This window comes from Cebus imitator, unplaced genomic scaffold, assembly GCF_001604975.1.
Source record: "Cebus imitator isolate Cc_AM_T3 unplaced genomic scaffold, Cebus_imitator-1.0 Scaffold99, whole genome shotgun sequence".
Classification (NCBI taxonomy): domain Eukaryota; kingdom Metazoa; phylum Chordata; class Mammalia; order Primates; family Cebidae; genus Cebus; species Cebus imitator.
Genome location: NW_016107414.1, coordinates 1,178,286 through 1,205,337, shown reverse-complemented (window position 1 = coordinate 1,205,337; position 27,052 = coordinate 1,178,286). Strand labels below are relative to the sequence as shown.

Here is a 27,052-nt window from a genome sequence, read left to right as displayed (position 1 = left end):
ATTAATTAGCAATGCCCAGAGAAGGGTCTCATTAAAACAGCATGTGTTTGGGAGTCTCGGCTGGCATTGGGTGGATGGGGCTGACTATCATCTGATGAAAGATGAACCTAGGCCCCTGCACTGTCTCCTTTCTGACTCATAGAGTTTTTACTGGTATGGTTATGTAAACGAGCAGAGCATGAGGGAAATTATTGTTTAATTTCAAAAACACAAATGAATCACGAATACACAGTGTGCTCTTGCTTCACACGTTGATGTCTAAGGTGACTCACCACGTGGCACTGCACTTGAAAGGAGATGGAGCTTGGAGCAAGTTTGCCTGCCCAAGGGAGGTTGACCTCGGTGCCAGGAGGATGCAAAGTGCTTCTTCCTGTGGGCAGAATTCACCTTCAGTGCCCTCCACCGAGACTAAAGGTGCAGAGACGCCCCACAGGGTGCTGTGGTATTCAGGGAAGGACTGTGACATGGCCTGTCCAGGATTCTGCACTACCTGGGTAGCGTTCCCCTAACTCTGTGACAACCCCCCAATCTCCCACATGTCTCCAAAGGCAGCCCCTTGGCAGGCGGTGGTGAGGGTTCTGCCTCAGGCTGAGAACGTGTTCAGAAAGTAAGGTTCTGCCAAGTTCTAAAGATGCCATGTGCACAGGCAGCGAAGTGCCCATTTGTCTCTCTTGGATTAACTTGTAATCAATCTAATTTAGTGCTGTTTTTAAATCTGGCAAGACACATTTGTTTATGCTATTTTGTCTTCTAAATAAAGAATGACTTCAGAAAGAGGCTTGAGGGGGGTCTCAGGGAAATGGAGAGGTAAAGTGATGCATGCAAATAAAACCCAGAATCTTCTCAATGATGTGTTTAGAGGGTTAAACAAGGTGGAGTAGTGCACAGAGGCTGAGCCTTGGCCACGGTCTCTGGGGTGCGTTGGGGGAACACTCACGCCTGCCTGAGCTTTCCAAGTCCCAGAGTTACCACCTCCAGCTCTGCACATCCTGGAAGGAGATCGCTCTCAAAGGTAGGCTCATCTTAACCAAACTCAAGAAAGCAATGTCTAGAACAAGAAAACCGACATGTTGATGTGCGGAAACCAGAGCTGAGCTGGTTCCAAGAGCTTCTGGTCTCCAGGATCTGCATGGCCTTTGGAAACCAACGCTCAATCCCAGGGGCTCAAGGCCAGAGAATCAAGCAAACATGCTGGTTAGAGAAACTGAAATTACTCATTTATTCGACAAATATTATTCAACACCTACGCTGGTCTAGCGACTGTTTTCAGGGCTGGGAGCATAGTTGTGATCAAGACAGACAAAACCTTTTTCCACAATGGAGATTTGTTCTAGTTAGTCATGGATTCTGGGATTGAACCCCTAGACAAGTGAAGAAGGCAATGTCAAACAGTAACTGTCAGAAAGGAAACATAATGGGGGGTGTGTTGCAGGAGCTGGGAAATTTGGAGACCCGGATGACACAAAGGCCCCTCCATGCACAGGCCAGGAAGGGTGCTCCATGCAGAAACAGCAGGTGCGAAGGCCTTAGGCCTTGAAGTGGGGATGAGGGTGGCTCAAAGATGCGATCTAGTTCAACTCCCAAAAGGGAAGCTGAGTGTGAAGCTCAAAGGAGACCTTGTAGCTCCCAAGGCCTGACCACAGTCTGAGACAGAGAAGAGAATCAGCAGATGGAGCAGGCTGATAAAGCAATGGACTGGAATGTTCAGTATTCCTCTGGTTGTTCTATGTGAGTTCCCACGGCTGTCTCACCCCTCAAAGCTGTTGGCACAGTGCCCAGCCTGCGAGCTGTACTTAGATACGTGTTAACACATGGTCATAGCAGTGCAGAGAGCAGAATGGAGTGGAGTAGACAGGCCTGCCATGGCTAAATGCTTTTGTTAGAATGCAAGCTCCTGTAGCCAGAGATGATCAGCTTTCTCCGTTCACCAAGATGGCCAGTGCAGGCCTTGACTTCTCAGGGAGAGTTAGATTTCATCTCCGACTTAAGACTCTTTTTTGTTAAAGAACAACACATGTCACATGAAACTTTTTTCTTGACATGACAATACCTGGAGTAATTAGATACATAACAATGAAGGAGCTGCGCTTTTCCGGGTGTATTTTGAGCAGTTTTCACCCACCATCAGTGCCTTTCAAATGTCACTTGTGGAGTGTTCTGTTTGTCGCGAAGCACAAAACTTTTTCTCTATTCTTTCCCAAAGTAGCTGAGAGCATTTTAAATCTCTGTGTTGAACTATGGCAAGTCACTCCAAAATTAAAGTGCTCAAAACCTTTATTTTGAGAAGCCCGAACGGTGTCCATCAAAGCAGCGCGGAGAACACTGTCTTCTCAGCATTCACCCAGCACATTCCTCTGGAAATGTCAGATATGCTCTCATTTAAATAATCTGACAGCTCACAAGAAGCCATCTGATGAGTATTGCATTCAATTGTTAAAAGTACAACAAAAAAGTCAAGAAGTTTTTCTTCCAAAGAATTTATCATTAAAAACTCACATGAGCTATTTTATATATGGTCTGTTACTAAATGCAATTATTTAATTTCTCTCTCTTTCACTTCCTCTCTTTCTCTGCAAGTGGAGGCTGTAAAGACCCATTTTAACATACAGGACACTTGGGATTTTCACCTGAAATGAAAAACCAATGCATTAAGACTGCTTAAGAAGGCTTCGCACCTTCAATACGTATGCAGGAATGTCTAAACACGGAAGTGCTGGACACATAGAGAAAAATACGTGTATTTTTAAAACATGCTTGACTCAAACCACCTGAGCATTTTATTTGCTGCCATGAGGCAGCTCACTGAAAATCCAGCCTGCCCGGTTTTGTGCCTGCGCACGTCGCATTTGTTTGAAGAAGTACTCAGAGTGCGGAGGTGGGTGTGCACCTCCTCAAACTTGGGTCCTGGACGTTGTATTTGGCTGAACAGAAATGAACATGGGCCCCTGAAAGATTAGTTCGTGGCCACCCATCTTGTTCCCAGGGTGTTCCAGACCTGGGGGGACAAATGCTGGGCTTTTTGTGGTTTGCAGTGTGTCTCAGGTTGAATGGATGCTTTAGGTCGAGGGGATGGATACTCAGGGGCAAGAGCGAGTCAGGGGCTCCCTTACAGCTGTTCCTGTGCCTGTCATTCAGTCAGCTCTTCAGCCTCGACAAGGTCTTCCTCTCCTATCACTCTCTATCTTCGGGTTAAAATGTGGAGACCTGACTTGAGTGAGTGGCCCACTCTCACGCTTGGGCCAGCCCTCTGCATCACAAGTGGGTTGCAGCTACCCCGTGCTTCTGGGGAACGAGGTGGGGAGGGAAGCAATTAAGAAATTGCTTTGCTGACACAGCCCCTTGCACAGGGCACCTTGTCTCTGAAGGAACAGTTGTCCTCTGTTGGGGAATATCGGGTCCAGCCAGCCTGAATTGCTGTGCACATTGGCGATGTGGCCGGAGCCTCAGAATCCACCGGGGAGGGGGTGTACCGGCTGTCACGTTTCCTCTTGGCAGGCTTAAATTAATTTCTTCAAATGTTCCCATTAGTTAACAGTGATTGATAGAGTGAAGATATTATTAATAAAAATTAGGTACCCAGCTAGGGAATGGACTTTTGTTCATGCCTCAGCACTCAGCAAAGGGCAAATGAAAAAAGTTGTTTTCAGCAGCTTGGGATGGGAATGAGTGGGGCCAGGTGGAAAACGAGTGCGGTCATTCATCAAAGCTGTCAGGACGAGTCTCTCACCAGCAGTGTTTACCAATATTTACCATCAGCTTCCAAGTTCTGCTAATGGGAGCTCATTCGACTGTAACTCAGAGGACTTGGAAAACGACTTGGGTGACTTAGCGTTCCTGTTTTATTGAATTCGCATAAGTCTTGCGACTCTTGATGCTGACACTTATGAGAATGCACGGTGGGACTTCCAGAAAAGTTAACAATGCGGTTCAAGAAAATGCCTCCATGGGGGTGGGGGTGGGGGCTCTGAGTAAGTCCAGGTGGCACGTGCCCTGGGGAGGGGAAGAAGTGAGGGGCATGGCAGCCTCAGGAGTGAAAAATGAGCTGCTTATTCCACACACATAATAATATAAATCTGATTCAAGGAAACGAGAGAGAAGGAGAGTCGACATGGAAGCATACGGAAAAAGTTAAATAAAAACCCGAGCTGCTCTCACCGTGACTCCATGTTTAGAGATTTATTGGAGAATGGGTGTGTTTACCGCCCATACAGCACACGGCTTTGTCATTCATAGCCTTGTGCAGCTCAGCTCCCATGGGTGTGGAGTTGGTCTTCCCTGCTGGGCCTGGGCGGCAGGCATTTGCTGAGCACCTGCTATGTGCCAGGTGTAGTTTGGGGCAATGGGGATGCTAAGAGGAATGAGAACACAGACTCCTAGGAGTTGGTGACTCTGCTTAGATGATCTTGTCCCCTCCATTCTTAGCACTCCACAAAAGCCAATTGTCAAATATATAAAAAAATTTGCACCCCAAAAGAACTGTGGTTTTTATTTCCCCCTTCTAGAATTTGGGAGTGTCTGCTCAGATGTGCCTGGTACTATGTTAAGTGTGTTTATTTGGGTTCCCAAATCTAATCCTTGTAAGTAACTACCCTATGAAACAGGTACGATAATCATCCTCATTTTGCAGATGAGGAAACTGAGGAAGCATAGAGAGGGTAGGCCTTGGCTTTGGGCTACAGGATCACGATTTAAAAGGAAAGGCCTGCCTCCAGAACCCACACTGTTGGCCTCTACAGGACATTGCCTCCCCAAACCACCCCATGGGCCTTACAGATGAAAAATATCTAGCCAATCTGTCCTTCTTCAAAAAAAATTTCTTTTAAATGTAGAAATGGGGTCTCGCTCTGTTGCCCAGGCTAGTCTTGAACTTCTAGACTCAAGCGACCATCCCAGTTCAGCCTATCAGAGTGTTGGCATTACAGACTGCACTTGGCCCAGTCCTTACTTTTGATGTTATCACTGGCCAAGTGGGATCGACTGCTCAGTGAGGTTGATTAGACTGCATAGAAGTTATTGTCTAAAAGCCCAGGGACCCCATTGCCTTCCAACATATGAGCACTTGACTCTGGTACTTATAGAGAGAGCCCCAAAGGTTTGGCATCTGAGGTCAACCCCTGCAACAGATAGCCATGTCCTCATCCTGCTGGCCCTGCCAGTCAGCTCCCGACCAGCAAGGGATTTGGAAAGAGGCCTCTTGCATGATGACTTCCTTGGGCCAAGACAGGTAAAGAAAACTTGTATAAAAGTTTTCTGGGCCAGCATTTGGCAGAAAATTGGAGGATGGAATCCCATCGAATTGAAAGTTTAAGAATTACAGATCTTACCATATATGAGAACGTGCAGGTGCCCCGACCCCTGCTTCCCAGGTTTCTGTTTGAAACACCAACGTGCTGAGGAGTCCTCTCTCTCTCTCTGTTGGCTTGTGATTCTGTTATCCCATGGCAGATTTTTCATCTGCTTAACGATTTTGCGTTTTAAAAATTCAAAACACTGAAATGAGCATTTGTTTCCCCATTATCTTGCTGGGTTGCTTCTTCAAAGCAATGTAGGCTAGTTTTGGGAGGGAGACTTCTTAGCTGGCACCTTTTTTCATCAGTCTCTGTGGTCGTTTTTCAGACAAATTGTGCTTTCTGTGTGCAGCAGGATGGACTTTACTTCTGCACCAGGCTATAAGGACAGCAGTCCTGGGGGTGCTTAATTTCCACTATATTTCAGCTTGGAAATAGTTCAGGTTTCTATAGCTAAGATAGAGGTCCCTGACCCTGATAAGACATGCTGAGGCCAGACCCCAACCCTGGGTGTTGTATCCCGCAAGTCTTGACAAGTGTGAATTCTGCCCTCCTTGGTAGGGGAGCTGAAAGGGTGACTCAGATTTACTGAGTTTTTGGAATTGTCCCCAGCATGGATCAGAAAAGACATTTTTGTTCTGCATCACGCTATTACAGGCAAGCGGAACGATTTGCATAGTTACCAGGGAGCTCCGGGGAAGGGTAGTGTTCAGTTCTGAAGCAATTATCTTTATTTCCAATAGAGTTAACTGCTCCGCAAAGTGTATCCATTTTCTCACTGCAAAGTAAGCGCATTGGATTGTTTTTGCGGTAACTATGCAATTAGTTCTTTTGGCTCATGCCTTGCCTGGTGCTGCTGTCTTTTCTCTGTGAGTGTGTTTGAAACAGTATTCAGTGGTAAATTTGTTCTCACTCAGAAAATGGACTTGCTTGCTCTGTAATGCCTGAAATTAAGGGCACTGTGGATCCCCAGGGCCGTCTTGTTTTAGGGAGGAGGAAACTGACATCAGAGTCTAGTGAGCTGCCCGGGGGACGCCTCGTTCCAGGCAGCGTCCTGATGGAGCCATCTGCGTGTGTGCCAGATCTTCTGTTGGTCCTTCAAGAGTCTAACACAGATGGCACACACATTTTTTTTCCCATTTATTTATTTTATTACATTTTAGGTTTTGGGGTACATGTGAAGAACATGCAAAATTGTTGCATAGGTACACACGTGGCAGTGTGATTTGCTGCCTTCCTCCCCATCACCTACATCTGGCATTTCTCGCCTTGCTATCTCTCCCCAGCTCCCCACCCCCCACCGTCCCTCCCCTATTTCCCCCAACTGACCCCAGTGTGTAGTGCTCCCCTCCCTGTGTCCATATGTTCTCATTGTTCAACACCGCCTATGAGTGAGAACATGCGGTGTTTGATCTTCTGCTCTTCTGTCAGTTTGCTGAGAATGATGGTTTCCAGGTTCATCCATGTCCCTACAAAGGACCCAAACTCATCGTTTTTGATGGCTGCATAATATTCCATGGTGTATATGTGCCACATTTTCCCTATCCAGTCTATCGTCAATGGGCATTTGGGTTGGTTCCAGGTCTTTGCTATTGTAAACGGCACACACATTTTAAAAGGCCACATGTAGCCACCTAGTGCCCTCAGCACTAAAAGTCATATGCAAATAAAGCTTAGGAAAAAATAGGAATTGGGAAATATTTTTTATTTATTTATTTATTTTTGAGAACAATTTTCACTCTTGATGCCCAGGCTGGAGTGCAATGGTGCCACCTGGGCTCACTGCAACCTCCGCCTCCCAGGTTCAAGCGATTCTCCCGCCTCAGCCTTCTGAGTAGCTGGGATTACAGGCACCCACCACCATGCCTGGCTAACTTTTTTGTATTTTTAATAGAGACCAGGCTTTTACCATGTTTGCCAGGCTGGTTGTGAACTCCTGACCTCAGCGGTGATCCACCCATCTCAGCCTCCCAAAGTGCTGGGATTACAGGCGTGAGCCACTGAACCGGGTCAGAATGGGGAAAGGTTTTAATAAAAATCTGGATATGCTCGATGATATGCAAACTGAAGGAGAGAACTAAGGCCAGCCTATAGAAAATGGGGGCAAGCCTGAGTTTTACATTGCATTTCGTCTTTTCCTCATTAGCCATCCCTTTCCACCTAAGGCAGCTGTGCACTTAAACGACCTGGGAGGTATCTCCAGCAGCCCGTTTTCACATGCACATGCGGCACGGGAACAAAGGCCTCCTGAGCTTCCAACAAGAGGGGCAGCTGGGCAGACACGGGGTCGCCAGTCATCCAGCGCAGGTGAGAGGGGAGTAAGGCAGACACCAAACCCACCGTGGGCTTCAGGATCTAGGGCAGGGAACGTGTACAGTGTGATAAAGGGACAGGACTTCTCCACTGGCAATGACCTTAGAGCCCATCTCATCCACGTCTGTACCATGCAGATGAGAAGACCGAGGTGTGGACAAGTTTCTGGGGGAGCTGGGGCCGGAGCTAACCCAGGTCTCCTGAGTCTTGTTCTGTGTTAACTGACTATGGGATCTCATCTTCTCTAGGATGCTTTTAGCTGCAAACAACAAGGCCACCCAACTCCAAACAGCTCAAATGACAAGGGATGCTTCTGTCTCACGTTCTAAGGAGGCTGGAGAAGACTAGTGCCAGACACAGGAGAGCAGCTCCAGATTCTGCTTGTCCTGACTTTGGGGGTGATTTCTTACTATTGCCCTGAGCTGCAGCCTTCATATAAGCAAATGGTCAGCGTCACAGAGAAGTGGCATTGCTCTCTGAAGGGCGAGATCCTTCCTGGGATGGAGGTGGTGTGTGATGTTGGGGTCTGGCAGGTGCATGGTTTCTCACGGCTGAGGTGCCATTAGGCCTCCCCATAAACTTGACAGAGAAAGTGCCAGAGAAAATAAACCAGCTTTTACAGAGTCATTTTGCCATGGGTCAGTGGTGACGGAAACAGGACGTACCTACCCCTCCCAAAGGTTCTAATGCCTGGCTTCTGGGCACACCTTTGCAGCGAGAATCATGCTTTAATAACACCCACCAGGCAGAGTTGTGTAAGTCCAGATTCCTTTCTATTTCCTTATTGTGGGAAAGAAATACATGAATAAAACAAGAATACAATACAAAGAGTTTTGAGGATATGAATTTCTCTTATCCTCAAAGACTCTTTCCCCAGAAGTGGTTTCTGCCAGGTATATTTCGCCCAGAGATCCCTGTCTTACAACAGGACAAGGCCGTGTAGTGAAGCGGGAAGGATTATGTTGAAGGCTGGGCAGGTGGTGATGGGTGTGTGTTAGGGACCTGCCTATACCCTAAGTGGGTTTTAGATACCATCCCCCCAACACTTGTTCCCACATCTTCAAAATAAAAGACTGGATGACATAATCCTTTTTTAAAAAATTAAGGTGAAATTCACACAACATAAAATTCGCCATTTTCAGGTGCATAATTTAGTGGCATTTATGCATTCACAATGTGCTGTAATCAGCCCCTCTGTCTAGATCCAAAACATTTCGTCATCCCCAGAGGAGACCACCTTACCCACTGAGCTGGAGTAATGTCATCTTTTAAGGACCTTTTCAATTATATGATTATGGCGTCAGAATAGGCTCTTGACTCATTCAACTACGTAAAGATACCCTCCAGACTGCAAAGACATTGAGATAACCCCACAAATGTGAAACTTCTAAATATTTGTCCCTAACAAACACAATTGAGGTGGGGTGGATGACCTGAATCGCCCTGGTGGCTGACTCTGTGGCTGATCATTACAGGGCTGGCTGGGTTTTCCTGCTGTCAGAAACTTCATGATGGGGCCAGTCAGGTGCCCAGCGAGTAGTATCCCTGGCAACGGAGACCCAGGCGGATTTGCGCAAATACCTTTCAGCCCAGGACATGGGATTTACACTGTGTGTTTCTTGTCACCTTCAGGAAAACCACTGTCCCTTTTTCCCTTTACCAGATAAGAGTCAGGCTTTCCTACAAATTCAGATTCCTGAACCAAGGGGCATTTTTGTGGTCATCGCTTGGATGTCCCTGTCACTGTCATCGGTGGCTGGGGTGAAGTGGGGAGGTGATGGCTGTGCACTTGAGAGCCTTAGCTTAGGAAAATGTTATATTTGCTGTCTCTGGGTCTCAACTTTTCAGCACAACTTGGTTGTGCTGTGTGGAATTTCAACATGTTCCAGCTGTAAAATTCCGTGTACTACAAACAAACATCCAATATGGAAGCCGGAAATGTACCACAGGTGGAATTGGAGATGCCACGAGCGAGGAGGGCTCACAGCCCGTCTCCCACAGCCTTTCTCTCTCCTCCATGAGGGAGAATCCCACAAAGCCCAGTTGGGAAAACATGGACCTTGACTTTACATGACCTCCAAGCACTGCTGTTGAGAGTCTTTGGAATTTCTATTCTTTCCTTGACCTCTGGGTAACCAACACTGACGTGTGCTGCAATCAGACTGTCCTCTGAATCCTCCACTGTAAGACCCCACCCAGGTAATGGCTTTGCTTTCTACTGCTCACCTGGAACACAGATATTCCCCACACCCACCTCCCTTGGCCACCCCTGCTGCATCTTGGCTGTCCCTGTCCACGTTTTCTGCTGTCTTGCATGGTATTCTACAGGCTCTTCAAAGTCTAGTTCACCCACTTTTCCAGAACGCTTAATGGTAGCCTGGTAGGAGAAATTAGGCTACAGTCCCTCACAGGTGCAAAATGATACCTAAGAGGTGGTCCTGCCAACAGCCACTTCTTCCTTAACACATACTTTATAGGCCAAGCGTGGTGGCAGGCACACCCTGGCCTGGAGGACCCAGAGGACTGGTATTTGGAACTCCCTTGCATCCTTAGGTTGGCCATGACTGTCTGGGCCCCTCCTGCAGAGGCCATATGAGAGCACCTCAAGGAAGGTTCTCACTAACTGCAAAGCTCTGAGCCAATGTCTGCTGTCGGTATTGCTCATGATTTAGACAGCAAACAGTAGCCCTGGCTCTCCCACCAGAGCTGTCCATGTGGCGCGTGGTCATGCACAACTTCTTTCATTGGACCATCATGTGGGTCTGATGATAAAACAAATATTCTAGCATCAGGGTTGGGGGGGGGTTCCCCAACTCCATCTTATGTCTTTGAGGAAATTGTTTCTTATGCAGGACAGCTCCATAACTTGTGGGATCACGTGCAAAATAAAAATGTGGTGCCCCTTATCCAAAAAGGACAAAAACCCACGTCCCTCTCTTCCATGATCTATCTGTTGTGGCATTTTGCATTGGCTGTTTGATGTTGCACTCCCTCGAGCAGGGGGATACTCCTGGGAAACAGTACAAACCCTCGTGAGCGCAGAACCTTGACCTGACCTCCCTGCGCTTGTGCCCAGACCCTTGTCAGGGTGAAGGGCAGCAGTGGTCACTGAGCGGGAAGGGACAGGGGAGTGGACAGCTGAGGCTCCATCCTAAGGAAGCAGAAAGGCTGAGGGAGGCAGAACTGCAGAAGAGCCACACCACATGCCCCATCATCCCTTCAAATATAGACGAAACACACATTTAGAATCACTACGAATTTCAACACAGTAAACACAGAGCATGAAACCCCAAGAGAAGGGCCCCCTTCTAAGAGTGAGACATGCTCATGAGTCTATGAAGTGGACCCTGGAATCAGTACACAGTAGGTGCTCAGCACGTGCATGATGACTAGGCTCTGGGGGTATAGAGAAGGAAAGGGCTCTCAGTTTGAGGACATATCTGTCAATAGTAGCTGCCCATTCACTGCTGAAGGAATTTGAGTATGATTCCTTTCTCGATCCTCAGTTTCCTCACCTACAAAATGGGAAAGACAATAAAGGTACATACATCAGAGAAAACTGTGGAATGCATCCCATTTCTGGCATGCAGAGAATGCCCGGTATTATCAAGATTCTTATTCCCAGTGCTGGAGACATAGCAGCCATTTAATAAACGTCTGAGCTGAGGCTTCTTAGAGAATATGAGATTTCAGCAAATTGGATGCAAAACTTCTCTTTACCTTTTAAAATCCATCTGATTATCTTGTATCAGGATACAGCTTGTGTGGGGAAAGCGATCGCAATCCCCGAGCAACAACAAAGCATGGAGTGGCCCCAGGAAGGCGCGGGGAGGAAGGAGGGCTCAGGAAGGAAAGAAGGAGCGGGGAGGAAGGAGAGCGCGGGGAGGAGGTCCCTTTTAGTGTGAAACTTTTTTAGTGTCTGGTCTTTCTTTCTCCTCCTTTCCCCAGAGCAGTTTTGCATCTGGGCTCAACTTTTTATATGTTTTTCCAAAGAAGAGCAGCCTTGGACCTAAGAAAATCTGAGCCTAAGGAGCCCCCCAAAACCTAGGAGGTCTCCAAGGCGTCTGCCCCAGAAACAACTAACGAAACTCACAGGCAGTGTGAATCACCTCCACGCCCCACCCACCGAGTACACACTGCAAAGTCCACTCGGGGGGTTCACTGGGGGTCCTCAGAGATCCCACCAGCAGGGTGGCTGTTCAACTGCTTCTTTAGGACCCTGTTGAAACCAACAGATAGTACTTAGTTCTGAGGCTTACTTACAAATAAGCTGATGGTCAGATGGGGAAGACCCATACCTCCGGCCAGCCCCTTGAAACTGTAGTCAATGAGGCCCCGTTGGGGCAGGGAGTCTCTAAGGACAGGGAAAGATGGGGGCCCTAGGTCATCATCCACCAAAGCCTAAGGCAACTGCACCCAGACTTTTGCCTGTGTATCCTCAAAACCCTCTACTTTATCATGTTTTTCTTCCAGAGAACTCTGTCCTTTGAGGCAAGTGTGTAACCCAATGTTTGCTTTTTAACATTTGGACAAGGGACAGTTGCAGGGCAATCATACGGTCCTTCCACCCCATAAATGTGAGTAATGAAAGGATCAGATGAAGGTTGGTGGTTAACGCACTGACATGATGTTTTAATTGAGCTAGTGTTTCTCTCCCAGAAGACTCAGAACATCAGCACCTTGAATGGATGGGTAGCATTTCAAACTCCAAATACGTTCTGTTTTCTCATTTTTGTTTTCAATCTACATGCTCTTCCAGGGACTCAAACCTGTTACAGTTTTATCAGCAAAATGGGACTTTCTGCCAATTTGGTGGGATGAGCCTCGCTGGGAGTGATGAGTGTGTCACGGAGCTGTGGTTGTGAGTCGGAATGGCTAATTCACTGATGTCAATCAGATGCTAAGGAAGTGCCATCAGCTACTGAGTGTCATGTGACTGCTAGGTTTAGACACAACGCAAACTTACGTATGGATGACAGCACCGCTAATAATGAATGCCAGTGACCTAAAGGGAAAATAACTTCAAATGAAACAAAAAGCACCTCATGTTATATTTACCCTGAAAGACCCAACTGGTTGAATAAAATCTGAATAAAGGAAGCATAGCAATGGGTGGATAATTTTGGTAGAACTTGGTGATGTGTACATGCCCAACACAGTGAGACCGAAGCCCCCGTGGGGGGGTCCTCTAAGTGAGTTTGGTTGGAAGCTGCCATTCACAGTGCCTTGCATTTGCCAAGGCAGCTCCTCCTAAGCCCAGGCCTGGGAGTTTCTCAGGGATCATCCCACACCCCATTGGAGAGATGGGCCAAGTCTCTACCTGACCTCATCTTAGGTAGGGAGGTTCCCATGGAAGTGTGGGCTGGCTGTGGGGAGTCGGGGCACAGCCTTTTTCTTTTGACTTTTTACCCCATTTTCTCTAAACTCCAGCAAGCAGCTTCCATAGTTCATTAAATTGGACTGAAGGTCTGATGGCTTGCAAAGCAAATTCTTTATAACTGTTATAAAGGTTTCATTGCTTAAGCATATAATCTAGTAAAACTGCCAAGCCCCCTCCACTCCCAAAACGGTAAGACTTGCCAGGGAAGTGAACAGTGTCTAGTGGACTCCAGGAGTAACTGCACTCAGTCCAGAACTCCCTGGAGGACACAGGGAAGGTTCCGGAAAGGTGGTGGTACCTCACCGGGGCGGGGGGGGGGGACGTGGTGCTCCAGGGCCCAACCTGCTTATGTTCAAATCCTCACTCTGCCACTCACAAGCCAGCTGGGAGTAGCTACACAATCTCTGCCTCAGTTTCTCCATCTGTACAGGGGTTGTTTATAGCAATGATGCCAAGCTCTTAGAACAGTGCTCAGCATGTGCGCATTCCGTGCCTACTCTGTGACAAGCACTGTAGATAGAAAAATGAACAAAACAGGGAGAAATCCCTGCCCTCGTGGGGTTTACATCTGGGGCGGTGGGGGCACACAGCAGAGACGCAATGCAGTGATGTGCCCCCGATAGCTTAGGTGTTTCCAATCGTTGCCAATAAGCCACATATACACCCAAGTCAGGATGCATCCTTCCCATGAACTTTGACTGTGAACTTTCACTGTGGGGCGACTTCGTATAGCTATGGTACTTTGCCAACCAGCAGCTCTTGGCACACAAAATGTGCTGCCAGTCACCCTTGAAGTCCAGTAGGTGCCCTGACCAGCCTTGTCCTTGACTCCACCTGCCTACTAAGAAAAGGGTGGTATGTTTTGCATCAGCAGTAAAATGGGTCAAAGTTTAGTCCATTGGAAGTTGTATCAAAACTCACTATGGGTGGTTGAGGGCCCAAGGTCTGCCGGCATTCATTAACAACTATCTGTTCAATGATTATCTCTCTGGGGTGTGTTGCAGTGAGTTGGCCCAAAGCATAACTGACCCTGGCCATGATCCAGAGGCCTGCTCCCTGACATCAGTGGCGAGCCTCCCTGGGTGTAGCCAAGGGGCAGGGCTGGTCTTATCCATAGTATTTAAAGCTGGAAGGTTCTGCCACCAAGCACCGCCTTCCCACGGGGAACACAAACCTGCTGGCGGGAAGAACCCGGAAAGAAACCTGTGGATCTCCCTTCGAGATTGTCCAAAGAGAAGAAAGGTAAGTAGATCTTTGCATTTATATTTATAAAAATTCCAAAGATGAGCTAATTTATTTCCTGAGAGCAATAACTATTAATTGGCAATGACCAGCCCCGGCGAAAGGCCGTCAAGTGTGTCTGAAGTGTCTGTTGCTTTTGTCCAGGACGCCTGTGTTTTCTATTTCAGGTGACTTTGACATTGGCGCCCCTTAGCAGCACTCTGCAGAAATGCCTCCTCAGCTGCAAAACGGCCTGGACATCGCGGCCAAAGTTGTCCAGGGCACCCTGGACAGCCTGCCCCAGGCGGTGAGGGAATTTATCGAGAACAACGCTGAGCTGTGTCAGCCTGATCGCATCCACATCTGCGATGGCTCCGAGGAGGAGAATGCGCAGCTTCTGCGCTACATGGAGGAGCAGGGCACCCTCAGGCGGCTGAAGAAGTACGACAACTGGTAAGCTTGGCCCCGGCCGCCTGCCCAGCCCCCCGCAGGCAGGGCTCCCCTGCGTCTCCTGGGAGTTGGTGGAGAAAGGTGAATGAAGGCCTCTTGGGAGTTTCCGGCTCTTGAAATGTGAAGGCAGGCAATGGTCAGAACCATACAGACTTGAATTTTGTGACATTGGTAGAGCAGCCCAGGCCTTAAATGAGGTGGTGTGCACAGAAGCTCCACCAACTAGATTCCTGATAAAAACAAAAGACAGCCCCTCTGCTACAGACCAGCTGCTAGTTGAGTTCATGTCCACCTGGCCATGTCTTAGCTGGTCTGTGTGTTCACATCGATGCACCGTTGTCAGCCCGCTCAGCACCCTGCTATGCATGGAAAACAGCGGTACTGAAGGGGATGGTCCATTGCCAGTGGTGCTGGGCTGAAAGGAAGCCTGTGATTTTTGCAGCTGGTTAGCTCTCACTGACCCCAGGGATGTGGCCAGGATCGAAAGCAAGACGGTTATCATCACCCAAGAGCAAAGAGACACAGTGCCCATCCCCAAAACTGGCCTCAGCCAACTCGGTCGCTGGATGTCAGAGGAGGATTTTGAAAAAGCATTCAATGCCAGATTCCCAGGGTGCATGAAAGGTGAGTGGAACATTTATTTGATTGGGTAAAATAGCAGAGAACCTTTTCTTATTTCATCTATCCTAACGGTAATTCAAACAGCAATGGAACCTCCCACCACCTCAGATGTCTTTGAGTTCCATACATGAAATTGGCAATGTATTGAAAATGCACATCCCTGTTCTGCTTTTACAGACTGTCTTATATGAACATGAAAACTATTTCCATGCACGTGGGTTTAAAACAGCTTGGTGGGACCCAATTGCACATTTATGAAAACTCTTTAATTTCAACAGGCTGTTCACTCTCCAGTGGCCTCTTCTAACCCAGGGGGGCTGGTGACCAGCAGGGCGTGGTGGCGTTGGTGGGAGACCCAGCAAATGGGTCTATGTGGGAAAAGAATGCTGGTTGTGTTTGTAGTCCAAAGTCATTTGTCACCAGTTCCCACCCACGCACCCTGTAGGTCGCACCATGTACGTCATCCCATTCAGCATGGGGCCGCTGGGCTCGCCTCTGTCAAAGATCGGTATTGAGCTGACGGATTCACCCTACGTGGTGGCCAGCATGCGGATCATGACGCGGATGGGCACGCCTGTCCTGGAAGCACTGGGCGATGGGGAGTTTGTTAAATGCCTCCATTCTGTGGGGTGCCCTCTGCCTTTAAAAAGTAAGTGTATTATTTCAGAATAGAAAGTCAAAATAAAAGAGAAAGCTGAACCCCCCCCCGCCGCGGGTGCCTCGGGGACCCCCAAGCAGGGCCCTGGCGCACTGATGTGGGAGGGGTCCTTGTTCACAGAGCCTTTGGTCAATAACTGGGCCTGCAACCCGGAGCTGACGCTCATCGCGCACCTGCCCGATCGCAGAGAGATCATCTCCTTCGGAAGTGGGTACGGCGGGAACTCGCTGCTCGGGAAGAAGTGCTTTGCTCTCAGGATGGCCAGCCGGCTAGCCAAAGAGGAAGGCTGGCTGGCAGAGCACATGCTGGTGAGTCTGCAGGAAGCCCTGATGTGCACATGAGAGGCTTGGGAGGTGGGCAGGGGGGTGGGAGGGTGGCAGAAACAAACAGCATCACAGTTCCTGTCCAGCAAGACCCAGCACACGTCTCTGAGCATGCAGGTTCTCGGACAGATCGGGAAACCCCACCAGTAAAGGCCAGTGCACCTGCATAAGTCACTTTTGAAGGCCCCCAAGCACCAGGGGACTATAGAGATCCTTTGGGCTTCATGATTTTGGAAATGTTTGTTTGCACTGATACCTGAAGAAATAGATCTTGAGGACCTACATTCCCACCTGTGAGCTGAAGTACCAACCTCAGGGAGAAGCAAACAAAGATCTTAATAAAGAATCTTGTCCCCAACAGATCCTGGGTATAACCAACCCGGAGGGCAAGAAGAAGTACCTGGCAGCTGCATTTCCCAGCGCCTGCGGGAAGACCAACCTGGCCATGATGAACCCCAGCCTCCCCGGGTGGAAGGTTGAGTGCGTGGGGGACGATATTGCGTGGATGAAGTTTGACGCGCAAGGTGAGTCAGTTGGACTCAAGTGAATTGTTGGCCTTCAAAACATGCCACAGTCTCCTCAATCCAGTGTTTGGATTTTTAAATTCTGTTAGTTCAGAGCTGGCAAAGCCTTAGTATTCTGTATTCTGTAAGAATTCTTCAATTTAATATTCAATCTGGATTGAAATAGGGCCATATGTTGCTGTTTGTTTACATACATAAATTTGTTTAGATGGTATTGGTGGAAAATTGTGGAGGAAGCAAGAGTTGTAAATGTCTCAAAGTTGCATATGATGCTAAGACGAAAAGAGATAAATGTATATTCTAGGGAGGGAAAAAAAGATCTGAGAAGCTGGCACAGAAATTAGTCCGGCAGGATTGAAGAGTGTTTGCTGTTCACCACTGCTTCTCTGGTTTGAAACTCTCCAGGTAATTTAAGGGCTATCAACCCAGAAAATGGCTTTTTTGGTGTCGCTCCTGGGACCTCTGTGAAGACCAACCCCAATGCCATCAAGACCATCCAGAAGAACACCATCTTCACTAATGTGGCTGAGACCAGCGACGGGGGCGTTTACTGGGAAGGTATTGATGAGCAGCTAGCTCCAGGCGTCACCATCACTTCCTGGAAGAATAAGGAGTGGAGCCCAAAGGATGGTGAGTCCCCGCCAGAGGCCTCGCTGGGCCAGCGGGGATCGCCTGTTTGAGCCAGGCACTCATGGGACTTTCTCTGTCTTATAGGAGAACCTTGTGCCCACCCTAACTCGAGGTTCTGCACCCCTGCCAGCCAGTGCCCCATCATTGATGCTGCCTGGGAGTCTCCGGAAGGCGTTCCCATTGAAGGCATCATCTTTGGAGGCCGCAGACCTGCTGGTGAGGCTCTCCTTCATTTAAGCTGGGAACACGGATGTGCTGGGTACAGAAGGGCATCTGTGAAATCTTTCTTTTTCCATGACCTTGTCAGAGGGTGCTCAGGGGCTTCCTTTCTTGAGCTTCCTTTCCAAAAAGCCAGAATAATTGGCAAGCTCAAATGCAGAGCCAACCCTTCTGGTCACCTAGAACCTTTCTGAATCCTTGATCTACTGTAGCTTGATCAAATTTTACTTTTGACTTTGTGGCCTCAGTCCTGTAACTTTGACTTAGCAGTTTTCTGCACTTTAGCTTGGTGAATGCAAAACTAGCTCTATTCTGATGTTGTTGTCTTGCTGTGTCTTTCCATGTTGTGAAATAACACCGCTGCTTGTGGAGGCTGAATATCAAAGCCTCTAGGGAACTTTTCTATTTTTTTCTTGCTAAAGGTGTCCCTCTAGTCTATGAAGCTCTCAGCTGGCAGCATGGAGTCTTTGTAGGGGCAGCCATGAGATCAGAGGCCACAGCAGCTGCAGAGCATAAAGGTAAATTGAAGTCCTAATTTGAAACCACAGATTACAGGTAGTGGGATTAGAGCCCTCTTCATCACTCTTATATCTCTCTCCTTCTCTGTGTCTGTATGTGGGGAGAGAGAGAGAGGAGAACAAATCATGCTGGTGTCAAGAATAAATGGGGTCCGTCCGTCTTGCCTAGGAGAGCATCATTTACCAATGGACCCTCCCTCTCTGTTTTACAGGCAAAATCATCATGCACGACCCCTTTGCCATGCGGCCCTTCTTTGGCTATAACTTTGGTGAATATCTGGCCCACTGGCTTAGCATGGCCCAGCACCCAGCAGCCAAGCTGCCCAAGATCTTCCATGTCAACTGGTTCCGGAAGGACAAGGAAGGCAAATTCCTCTGGCCAGGCTTTGGAGAGAACGCCAGGGTGCTGGAGTGGATGTTCAACCGAGTGGACGGGAAAGCCGGCGCCAAGCTCACGCCCATAGGCTACATCCCCAAGGAGGATGCCCTGAACCTGAAAGGACTGGGGCACGTCAACACGATGGAGCTCTTCAGCGTCTCCAAGGAGTTCTGGGAGAAGGAGGTGGAAGACATCGAGAAGTATCTGGAGGAGCAAGTCAATGCGGATCTCCCCTGTGAAATCGAGAGAGAGATTCTCGCCTTGAAGCAAAGAATAAGCCAGATGTAATCAGAACCTGAGCACTTTACCTTTAAAATCATCCCCTTTCCCATCTACAAAGTGCAGTAGGAGCAAGAGAGGGCAAGTTTGTGAAATTGACACCACCATAATAATCATCACCACACCATGAGCAGATCTGAAAGGCACACTTTGATTTTTTTCAGGGATAAGAACCACAGAACACAGGCTAGTCGCTAATGAAATTGGGAAGGGAAATCTTAGCACACCTCCAGAAATTCACATCCAATGCATAGTTTGTTGAAATTGAAGGTTACCCAGGAATTTTATCTTTTTAGTGTTTTTTCACCTTAGCTATGTGGATTAGTGAGAATGCACACCAAAAAAAAAAAGAAAACTTGAGCTGTGTACATATATGAGTGTTTGTATGTGTGTGCACATGTGTCTGTGTGGTATATTTGTGTATGTGTATTTGTATGTACTATTATCGAAAATATATTTAATAACTTTGGAAAAATCTTGGGCAAGATGACATACTAGTTTTGCTTGAAAGAAATGTTGCTTTGTTATTAATATGTATGTTTAAATTATTTTTATACACCGTTGTTCCTTACCTTTACATAATTGCAATATTTCCCCCTTACTACTTCTTGGGGAAAAAAATCACAAAATAAAGTTTTATAGAAAAGATGGATTTGCTTTGCTTGGGTTTTCTTACCTGAGTTACCAAGAAGAGAGAACTCTGATTAAATATCTTGTGATCTAAATCCTACCTCCTCTCCAAGAAGTGGGGACATTCAGAATCATACTTGAAGAGGGGTTGCGTTGCCCGGTCCCAGGGGGAAGGAAGGAGCGGACGGGGAGTATGAGGTAGGGAATTGTGGTTAGGGTTTTCTGAATTCGCTGAAGTCACTAGTTGGCATCCTTTAACAATTCTACAAACCCTTAGGTGGTGAGGCTTCTGTGCCCGGACTGGGGAGGTTTAATGCTTTTTGATAATTTGGGTCTGGAGGGGGCTCGGGCTTCCACAAAAATTACACCGTGGACAGTTTTCTCAACTGTCATCCCTGTGGGAGAGAAAGGGAAGACAAGAGTTCTTGAGAAGGAAAAGCCAGCAGGATCTGGGCCGAGCAAGCATTAATTGAGCGCCTTCTGTATCCTGGGCATCAATGCCAACACCATGGGCTACCCAAGAAGAGAGGCGGGTGGTTCGGCCCCTAGCTTTGCCTTGAGCTCTCACCTGCTCCCCTCTGCTCCCAGTGTTTATTGGGTATTCCAGAACAGTCCAAACAAACCATAAACTTTATATCACAGATTCATTCTGTATAAACACCATTATTTTCAAGTCACAGTTTCCTTCCTGGGCGTAGGCTGTGACATTGGCTTCACCCTCCCACACCCCAGTGGGCAGGCTTGTTTTCATGCCACGCTCCGCCCCTCCAGTCTCCTCACCTGGAAAACATGCATCTTTTCCTCACTTCCTTTGCTCCTTACAATGGCTCCACATGGAAGGTAAAGCCGAGATCACCCCAATTTTACAGGTGAGGAAACTGAGGCCAGGAGCATCCATCGGGGCTGAGAAATTGCCAGGATTTCCTTCCCCTTTAAGGAGCTGAGAGTCTTACCTGGCTCCAGACACACTGGCTTGTTCTAATATCAAAACCACCGATGGGGAAAAACCACTTACTGAATTAAATGCTATCTACTGTATTCGTTTAAATCAGCAATATTCAAACGTGTTTCTCCTTTTCACCGCAGAACATGTTCCTGACATGCACTTGACTCAGAGTCCCTCGTCTAAAGGAGACAGAGCCCAAGGCAGTCCACCCGAGGCTGGGGAGGCAGTCCAGAGTGCAGGCCACCTGGCCTCCATTTTCCCACCCCTTGGGGGCCTTTGGGCAGCTCCTCGGACTCCTGAGAGGGGCCACCAGGATACAGCTTGTTAAAATGTGCATCTTGCCCACTGTCCCATTATGGGCCATCAGTAGTCTCTACTCCCTTGGCAGGCAAAGAAACTGGCCGTCTCCGAATTCCTTCCCCTCCTGCACAGCATCACCCACCTGCCAAGCAGCCTCATGTCGGACCATTTTCCAGCAGCCACTGCAAGCCTGGGGGACAACCTAGGGGAGGTGACTTATGTACACAGCATAAGAGTTTTCAGGGGACCAAAAGGACTCAACACGTGTCATTGGCTCCTGACTCAGTTTCCCCAAACCATGCCTCCTGAGTGCGCCATCTGTCTCCAAATTCTGGTTTCTGTGCTGGGAGCCCTGTCTATAAAAAACAGGACACTGTGACCTTATTCTTCAATGTTCTGTTGTTGTGCCTTCAGATGATGCAAGGTATATAAGCTAAGGCCACTTGCAGGAAGCTCACAGAGGATGAGTGGCTCATTTCATCATTGAAAATACGGTCGGAGTGAGATGGAAAGACCAGTCTCCTGATTCCTGACCTGCCGCCGGACCACGTGACTCCAAAACCAACAGTGGGACTGACGTCCTCTGCTGGAACCCAGTGTAAGAGCTGCCCCCTGACCTCCAGGAAGCTGTGTTGGAGTCTGGGTTAAAGACCAGAAAACAATAGTTACACAACAAATATGGAAGCAGGACAACAAACCTGCCCTCACTCCCAGTCAAGGCATTTAGGGGGCGCTGGCAGGTAGGCAGGTGGGGTGCGGTGGCTGGGTGGGTCTGGGAACAGTTGGGAGTCAGGAGTCACAGGGTTCTCTCCCTTCTCCTCTTCTCCCCTGGGGCCCACCCTAGCCTCGAGCCCCCTGGGCTGCACACTCGGCCCTCTGGGTGCCAACAGCATGCACCTTCCGGAGTGCACGGTTTGGCTTTAAGAACCTACCGAGCTCTCTTGACCTGCAGCCCTTCCAGAGGGCATCAAGCCAGTGCACCAGCCTCTGCTTTGCCCTCTCCGTCAGCAGTTGCTGCAACAGCCCCAGTGAGTTCATCTTTGGGAAAGTGTTGGCTGCCTGCTTCCTACCTTCTGTCCTTTTTCCTTCCCTGGGGGCAGCAAACACTGGTAACCTGGAACATATCACAGCTCTGCTGCTGGCCAGCGGGGCCTTCTAGCTCCTCTGTGCCAGTGGGGTAATAATGCCTCTGGTAGACCCCGATAAGGGTGAAATAAACTAGCCCAGCACAGTGCTGAATCTGCAGTCGGAGGGTCTGTGTGTGAGTCACAGCCCTGCTTCTCCCTGGAAGTGTGCCCTTAGGCAACTGCCCGAAACACTGAGCCTCAGTTTCCTCAACTGTAAAATGGGCCAGATGACTACTGTCTCCAGGGGGTTGTTGAGAAGCTCCAATGAGGTGATGCCAGCCAGGGACTTGGCACACAGCGGGGCCTGGCAGGGGCCGATTGTTCTAGTTTTCCCTTCACTCCACCTTTTCAGGGTTGGAGCCACATCAGGTATGGGAGTTTGCTCCCTCCCACGACAGCTGTCCCACCGATGACCGGCTGTAGCTCAGGAGTGGAAATCTGCCCTCTGTAGAGCCTCCACAGCTCCTACTTCCACTGTGTATTTCAGAAAAAGGAGCTGGAGAGCAAAGTCCATCAGGAATATCAGAAGCATTTTTTCTCCTGTGTGGCGAGCCCATCCATGTAGGGAGTCACCTTCACCCTCTGAGCTCCAGAACAAAGCTCAGAGGTTTTTCTGATGCTCAGAGTTTTTTCAAACATTTTAGTAACAGGCTCAGTTTGGTCCAGGAGAAGTTCTACCTTTAAGAAATGTGTTGTAAGGGGAAAATCATGAAAGTCTGCACAGATTGAGTTGCAAGGATGCTCGCCATGGAGTCGTTTACCACCGCCAAAAATTAAGAACCAACCTAAATGCCCAACAATAGAAATTGTAGTCACTTCGAGAACAGACAACCAGGCAGCCATTTAAAATGATTCTGTAAAAGATAGGATATTGACAGGCAATATTTGCTACTGCTTCCTCTGTAAAGGTAGATAATGAAAGTGTATCGAGTATTTGCACATCTGTGCTTAGAAAAAAACTGTTAAGAATACCATGGTAACAGTAGCAGCTGGGTCCTGGGTTGGATGGTTGGGGACTGCACCAGCCTCATTCCTGTTTTCACCATGTCATTCAGGCTACACGAACTGCTCAGAACTTTGCTGCAAAAAAGGTGAGCTTGGCGGAGGCAGGGGGTGCCCCCAAATTGAGAAAACCCTGAATGAACTGACTTTACCCCAATGATCTAAGATCAAGTTTCTTCCAGAGGATGAAATGGGGGTTTGAGACAGAGATGAATTTCAGATGGGGTGTCAAGCAGGTGATTTGTTTCTGCTTTCCTGAAGTTTTGCTGGAGTTTTTCTGCTCTTCCACACACAGGAAGCTCAGCACAGTGGGGGCCCCCTTGAGAGGGGTTCAAAACACAGGCGCTTGTGAGGGCCCCGCTCCCAGGACTCCTGGGCAGATTACAGGAAGAGTGGCCGGCGTCGGATGGGTGCAGGGCACATTGTTACGGAACTGTTTCCACGCACCATGTTCTCTCCACCATCTGGGCCCTCTCTTAGCTCCAGAACAAAACTCAGAGGTTTTTCTGATGCCGCAGAGCTGGGATTTGGGGCTGCCGCAGAGGCGCAGCGGACGTCATTGGGCCCACAGTAGCACTGTAGCGGGACCAAGAATACATTTGCCTTGTTGACACCTGCTTGCGTCTTTGCATTGAACTCTTATTCCTGGGGGCGCTGGGCCCACGCAGCCTGGGCCACCTCAGAGCCTGTCGGCGGAGCCCCCTGGTAATGTGATATGTAAATGTGCGAATGTTCACCAGCCTGAATGGCAGAACTCCTCTCCAGGCGAGGCAATTTGCAGCAAAATATGCTGTAAATATTTGTTCAGCCCGGGAAAATGACTCTAATTGCATAATTAAACTCGTTGTTGATGCTGCTTCCTGGACATAACCACGGCAGAGGAGGCCCCAGGGTCCAGCTGCCCCTCAGAGCTCGCTAGAGCACTGACTGTTTGCAGAGGCTTTTCCTGTCTCTTCACAGGGAGAACGAAGAAAGGAACTTGGGGAGAGGCTGCCTATGGAGACAGAGGGTGCTGAAAGGTCCCAGAATCAGAGGATCACCTGCGTGGGGCCTCACAGATCCTCCCAGAGGAGTGAGGCTGCCTTCCAAATGTCCAATGCACATGCCACCTTCCATGGACGGCTGGTAACTTGAGCCAATGACTCATTTGCTCAAGTGGAGAAATATTAGTAGATTGAAAGAAATTTGCTTAAAAAGACTTTCGATCCCAAGGGGATCCCAAAGCAGCGTTCCTTGCTAAGGTAACTACGGAAACACAATGCTAAGGGAAAGAGGCTGCCACACCAGACAACTGTGTCGCACGAGTCCATTGATACGAAATGTCTGGAGCAGGGACGCCTGTAGGGACAGAAAGTAGATGAGGGTTGCTGGGGGTCAGGGGAGGAGGCAATGGGAAGGGACAGCTGACCCCTGACAGTTGCAGGGTGTTTTGGGGGTGACGAAAATATTCCAGAGTTAGACTGTACTAGAGTTTCTGAAATCCTGTGAATATATAAGAAACCACTGAAGTGTGCATTTGAAATGGGCAAGTTTTATGATATGTAAATTATAGCTCCATAAAGTTGTAAGTAAAAGAATAAATATAACTAAAACGAAATATACCAAAGGCTCTGCATTAGAGGCCTGCATTCACCTTGTTGAAGAGGGAGCTGAGGAAGGAAGAGGTATGTGCCCCCACTGAGACCCTCTCCTTTGAATCTGGAGAATTTAACAAATGGAAAAGGGATGGACTTTCTCGTTATGGATGTGATGTCATTTAATGCCAGGCCAGTGATCCTCCTGAAACTACCACGAGCACCGTAAAAGTCATGTCAGCAGCAACTGGATGAGAAACTGAGGCCACGGGGGCAAAGACCTGCAGAAGTCACTTGGCTGGCAGGTGGGAGAGTGGGAGCCACCGGGAGCCTCAGTTTCTAGGCTGACCCCACTGGCATTGAGTCAGGAGACCAAGAACCCCTCCCCTCCCAGCCCTGCCGGCCTGTCAGAAAACCCACACCAACTGCTCAGGCAAATGCAGGGAGGGTTTGGCTCGTGTCTCTGCATAGGGGAGGGTCTAGGCACAGGGCAGGGGCCCTGCACCCAGAGGCTCCAATATGGCGGGAAGGTCCCATTCCTTGTGCCCTCTCCCTAGCAGCAGGAATCTCTGGAATGGAAGTATTCACTACAGCCACTAAGCTTGTGGTGTGGCCTGCGGAGAGCTCCTTCCTCTCTGAGCCTAGCTCCCCAGCTGTACACTGAGCACTCTGCCTTGGTCCCTGGAAGCCTTCTCTTCCGTGAGGTTGGAGTCACATGGTTCTTTGGTGGGACCTTTAGAACTGGGATTTAGTGAGCCCAGGTCCACGCGTGGGGATAGTGACGAGGCAATGAGTGTGGCTGACTTCATGAAGTCATGATGGGAACCATTCCACCCCAAGGAGTTCATTGTAGCGTAGCAGCAGACCTGAAAACTGGGGACACCTCCCACTCCCCTGTTTGCCCCACTTGATGACACCATTTATCCCCTCCTACTGCTGAGTTTTTCCAGTCCCGAGACCTGGGAAAGGGCAGTGGGGAACAGGAGGTGTAGACTCAGAGGCGTACCCCGAGGGCCACTCCATTCAGGCCCAAAGCCTGTCTTGTCCGCAGGCCACAAAGGTCAGCTGGAATCCCCTGATCTGCAGCTGGAATCCCCCGATCTGCAGCTGGAATCCCCCGATCTGCAGCTGCTTGTTGTGTCTTCAGGGGCATGTGTGAACTTTTTAGCACAGACCTCAAGATATGATCTGTCTTGATGAGAAGCCCCTGGCTTCGAGGGAGATGAGAGGGGACCCGTTCTATGGCCCAGAGGGCAGCATAAGGACCCTCCTCCCAGGGAAGCCAGCATCTGGAAGACCAGCTGCCATGCCAGCTGCCAACTCTTGGAGGATTCAAGGCTACTTTTCAGGGATGGGCGAAGACAGCTCCCTGCACTCAGAGGAAGCTGGAAGAGCTTGTGAAATTCTTTGCTAAGGCCAAGGCTCCCAAATCTAGGTGAGCGGACACACCAGCCTGGGCTGCCCAAGACTGGCCCTGGGAGACTGGTCTAGCCCAGTCGGAGCCTTCTGGGCTGAGCACAGCTCCTGGGGTTGGCATTAGCCCGCTGCTCCTGACCTCCCCTGGTTAATAGAACACTCTGCCCACAGAGGTGAACTCAGGTCTGGCCTCTATGGGTGCAGAGGCTGTGGCTGTCTGTTTGAAGCCTCAGCAAGGGTTCATCACCATTAAGGACAGAGACAAGGGAACTGGGGGGGCTGGTGACTCACTCAGCAGCTGCTCCCCTGTTATGTAAAGTGGAGCTCAGAGCCATTAGCCGATAGGAGATGAAATTTACATTTTGAATTAACTCGGATCATCAGAATGCTTCTTCTCGACCCAGGGAAATTAAACATCAAGTTGGAGGGAACTGTGGGCAGGAGGGGTGGGGGCTCAGCCAAGCATGCCGGATTGGGTTTTTCTTTTTATTTTTTTCAACAGGCTGCAAGCAAAGGGGACAGGAGGACGCTGCCGCAAAGTCAGCCTTAAAGAGAGAGGGAGAGAGAAAGTTGAAGTTACTCTTTTTCTCTTTTTTCCTTGGGCAGAAGCACAATAAATCAGCATGGCAGAATTAAATTCTGATCTGTCCGATTTCCCCCATCTCACCCTCTCCTAATAATGGTTATTTATTAAACATGTATTATGTGCCCAACACTTAGCTAAACACTTTACAGCTAAGGCAGAAGTGAATTTGTCTTTGGTGGGTCTTTTAGATGCAGCGTTTGGGAACCTGAATCCCTAAAACCACCTGTGATAACAATGCACAATGAAACCTGCTGCTCCGTCCTGGGGCCATGTGGATGGCATCCCTGCTCTCAGCCCAGATGACAGACCACACAGCTGTTCTGAGTCAAGCCTTGCAGGCTGGGATGGGGACGCAGGAAGAAAGGTGAAGGTGTTTCCACCTTCCTTCGGCCTTGGAGTTTTTCTGTGATCAGCTCCTAGTGAGAGTTTCCCTCCTGGAAAGGGACTGGATCCAGATGTCCTCTAACTTGGTATAGAACAGACTCTCTGTGTCACTTAACTCCCCAGCAACTTAGGCTGTGGGAACTGGTGTTCTCTGTCTCCTGGGTCTTCCTGGCTTCGTGGACAAACTGACTCCCAGGAACTGGTTATATATAACTCAACTTTCTGTGGGTCCACTTGATGCAACCTCATGCCCTCCGTGTCCTGTCCTGAGATGTGGCAAAAGT

At 48.9% G+C, this 27,052-nt stretch overlaps 1 protein-coding gene across 1 annotated transcript; it reads left to right on the top strand.

Moving 5' to 3' along the window:
• The first annotated feature begins 14,105 nt into the window (after positions 1–14,105).
• Positions 14,106–19,453, top strand: PCK1 (phosphoenolpyruvate carboxykinase 1). Its single transcript, XM_017536565.2, has 10 exons — positions 14,106–14,223; positions 14,391–14,655; positions 15,095–15,276; positions 15,719–15,922; positions 16,052–16,239; positions 16,616–16,778; positions 17,184–17,408; positions 17,493–17,624; positions 18,050–18,145; positions 18,358–19,453. Exons 2-10 carry the CDS (start codon positions 14,432–14,434, stop codon positions 18,810–18,812), a joined length of 1,869 nt encoding a protein of 622 aa, XP_017392054.1. The 5' UTR covers positions 14,106–14,223; positions 14,391–14,431; the 3' UTR covers positions 18,813–19,453.
• The last annotated feature ends 7,599 nt before the right edge of the window (positions 19,454–27,052 follow it).

Coding starts and splice junctions, on each gene's coding strand:
- PCK1 (XM_017536565.2), top strand. CDS start 14,432: ATGCCTCCTCAGCTGCAAAACGGCCTGGACATCGCGGCCAAAGTTGTC. Junction 14,656..15,094: donor CTGAAGAAGTACGACAACTG/GTAAGCTTGGCC, acceptor TGATTTTTGCAG/CTGGTTAGCTCTCACTGACC. Junction 15,277..15,718: donor ATTCCCAGGGTGCATGAAAG/GTGAGTGGAACA, acceptor CGCACCCTGTAG/GTCGCACCATGTACGTCATC.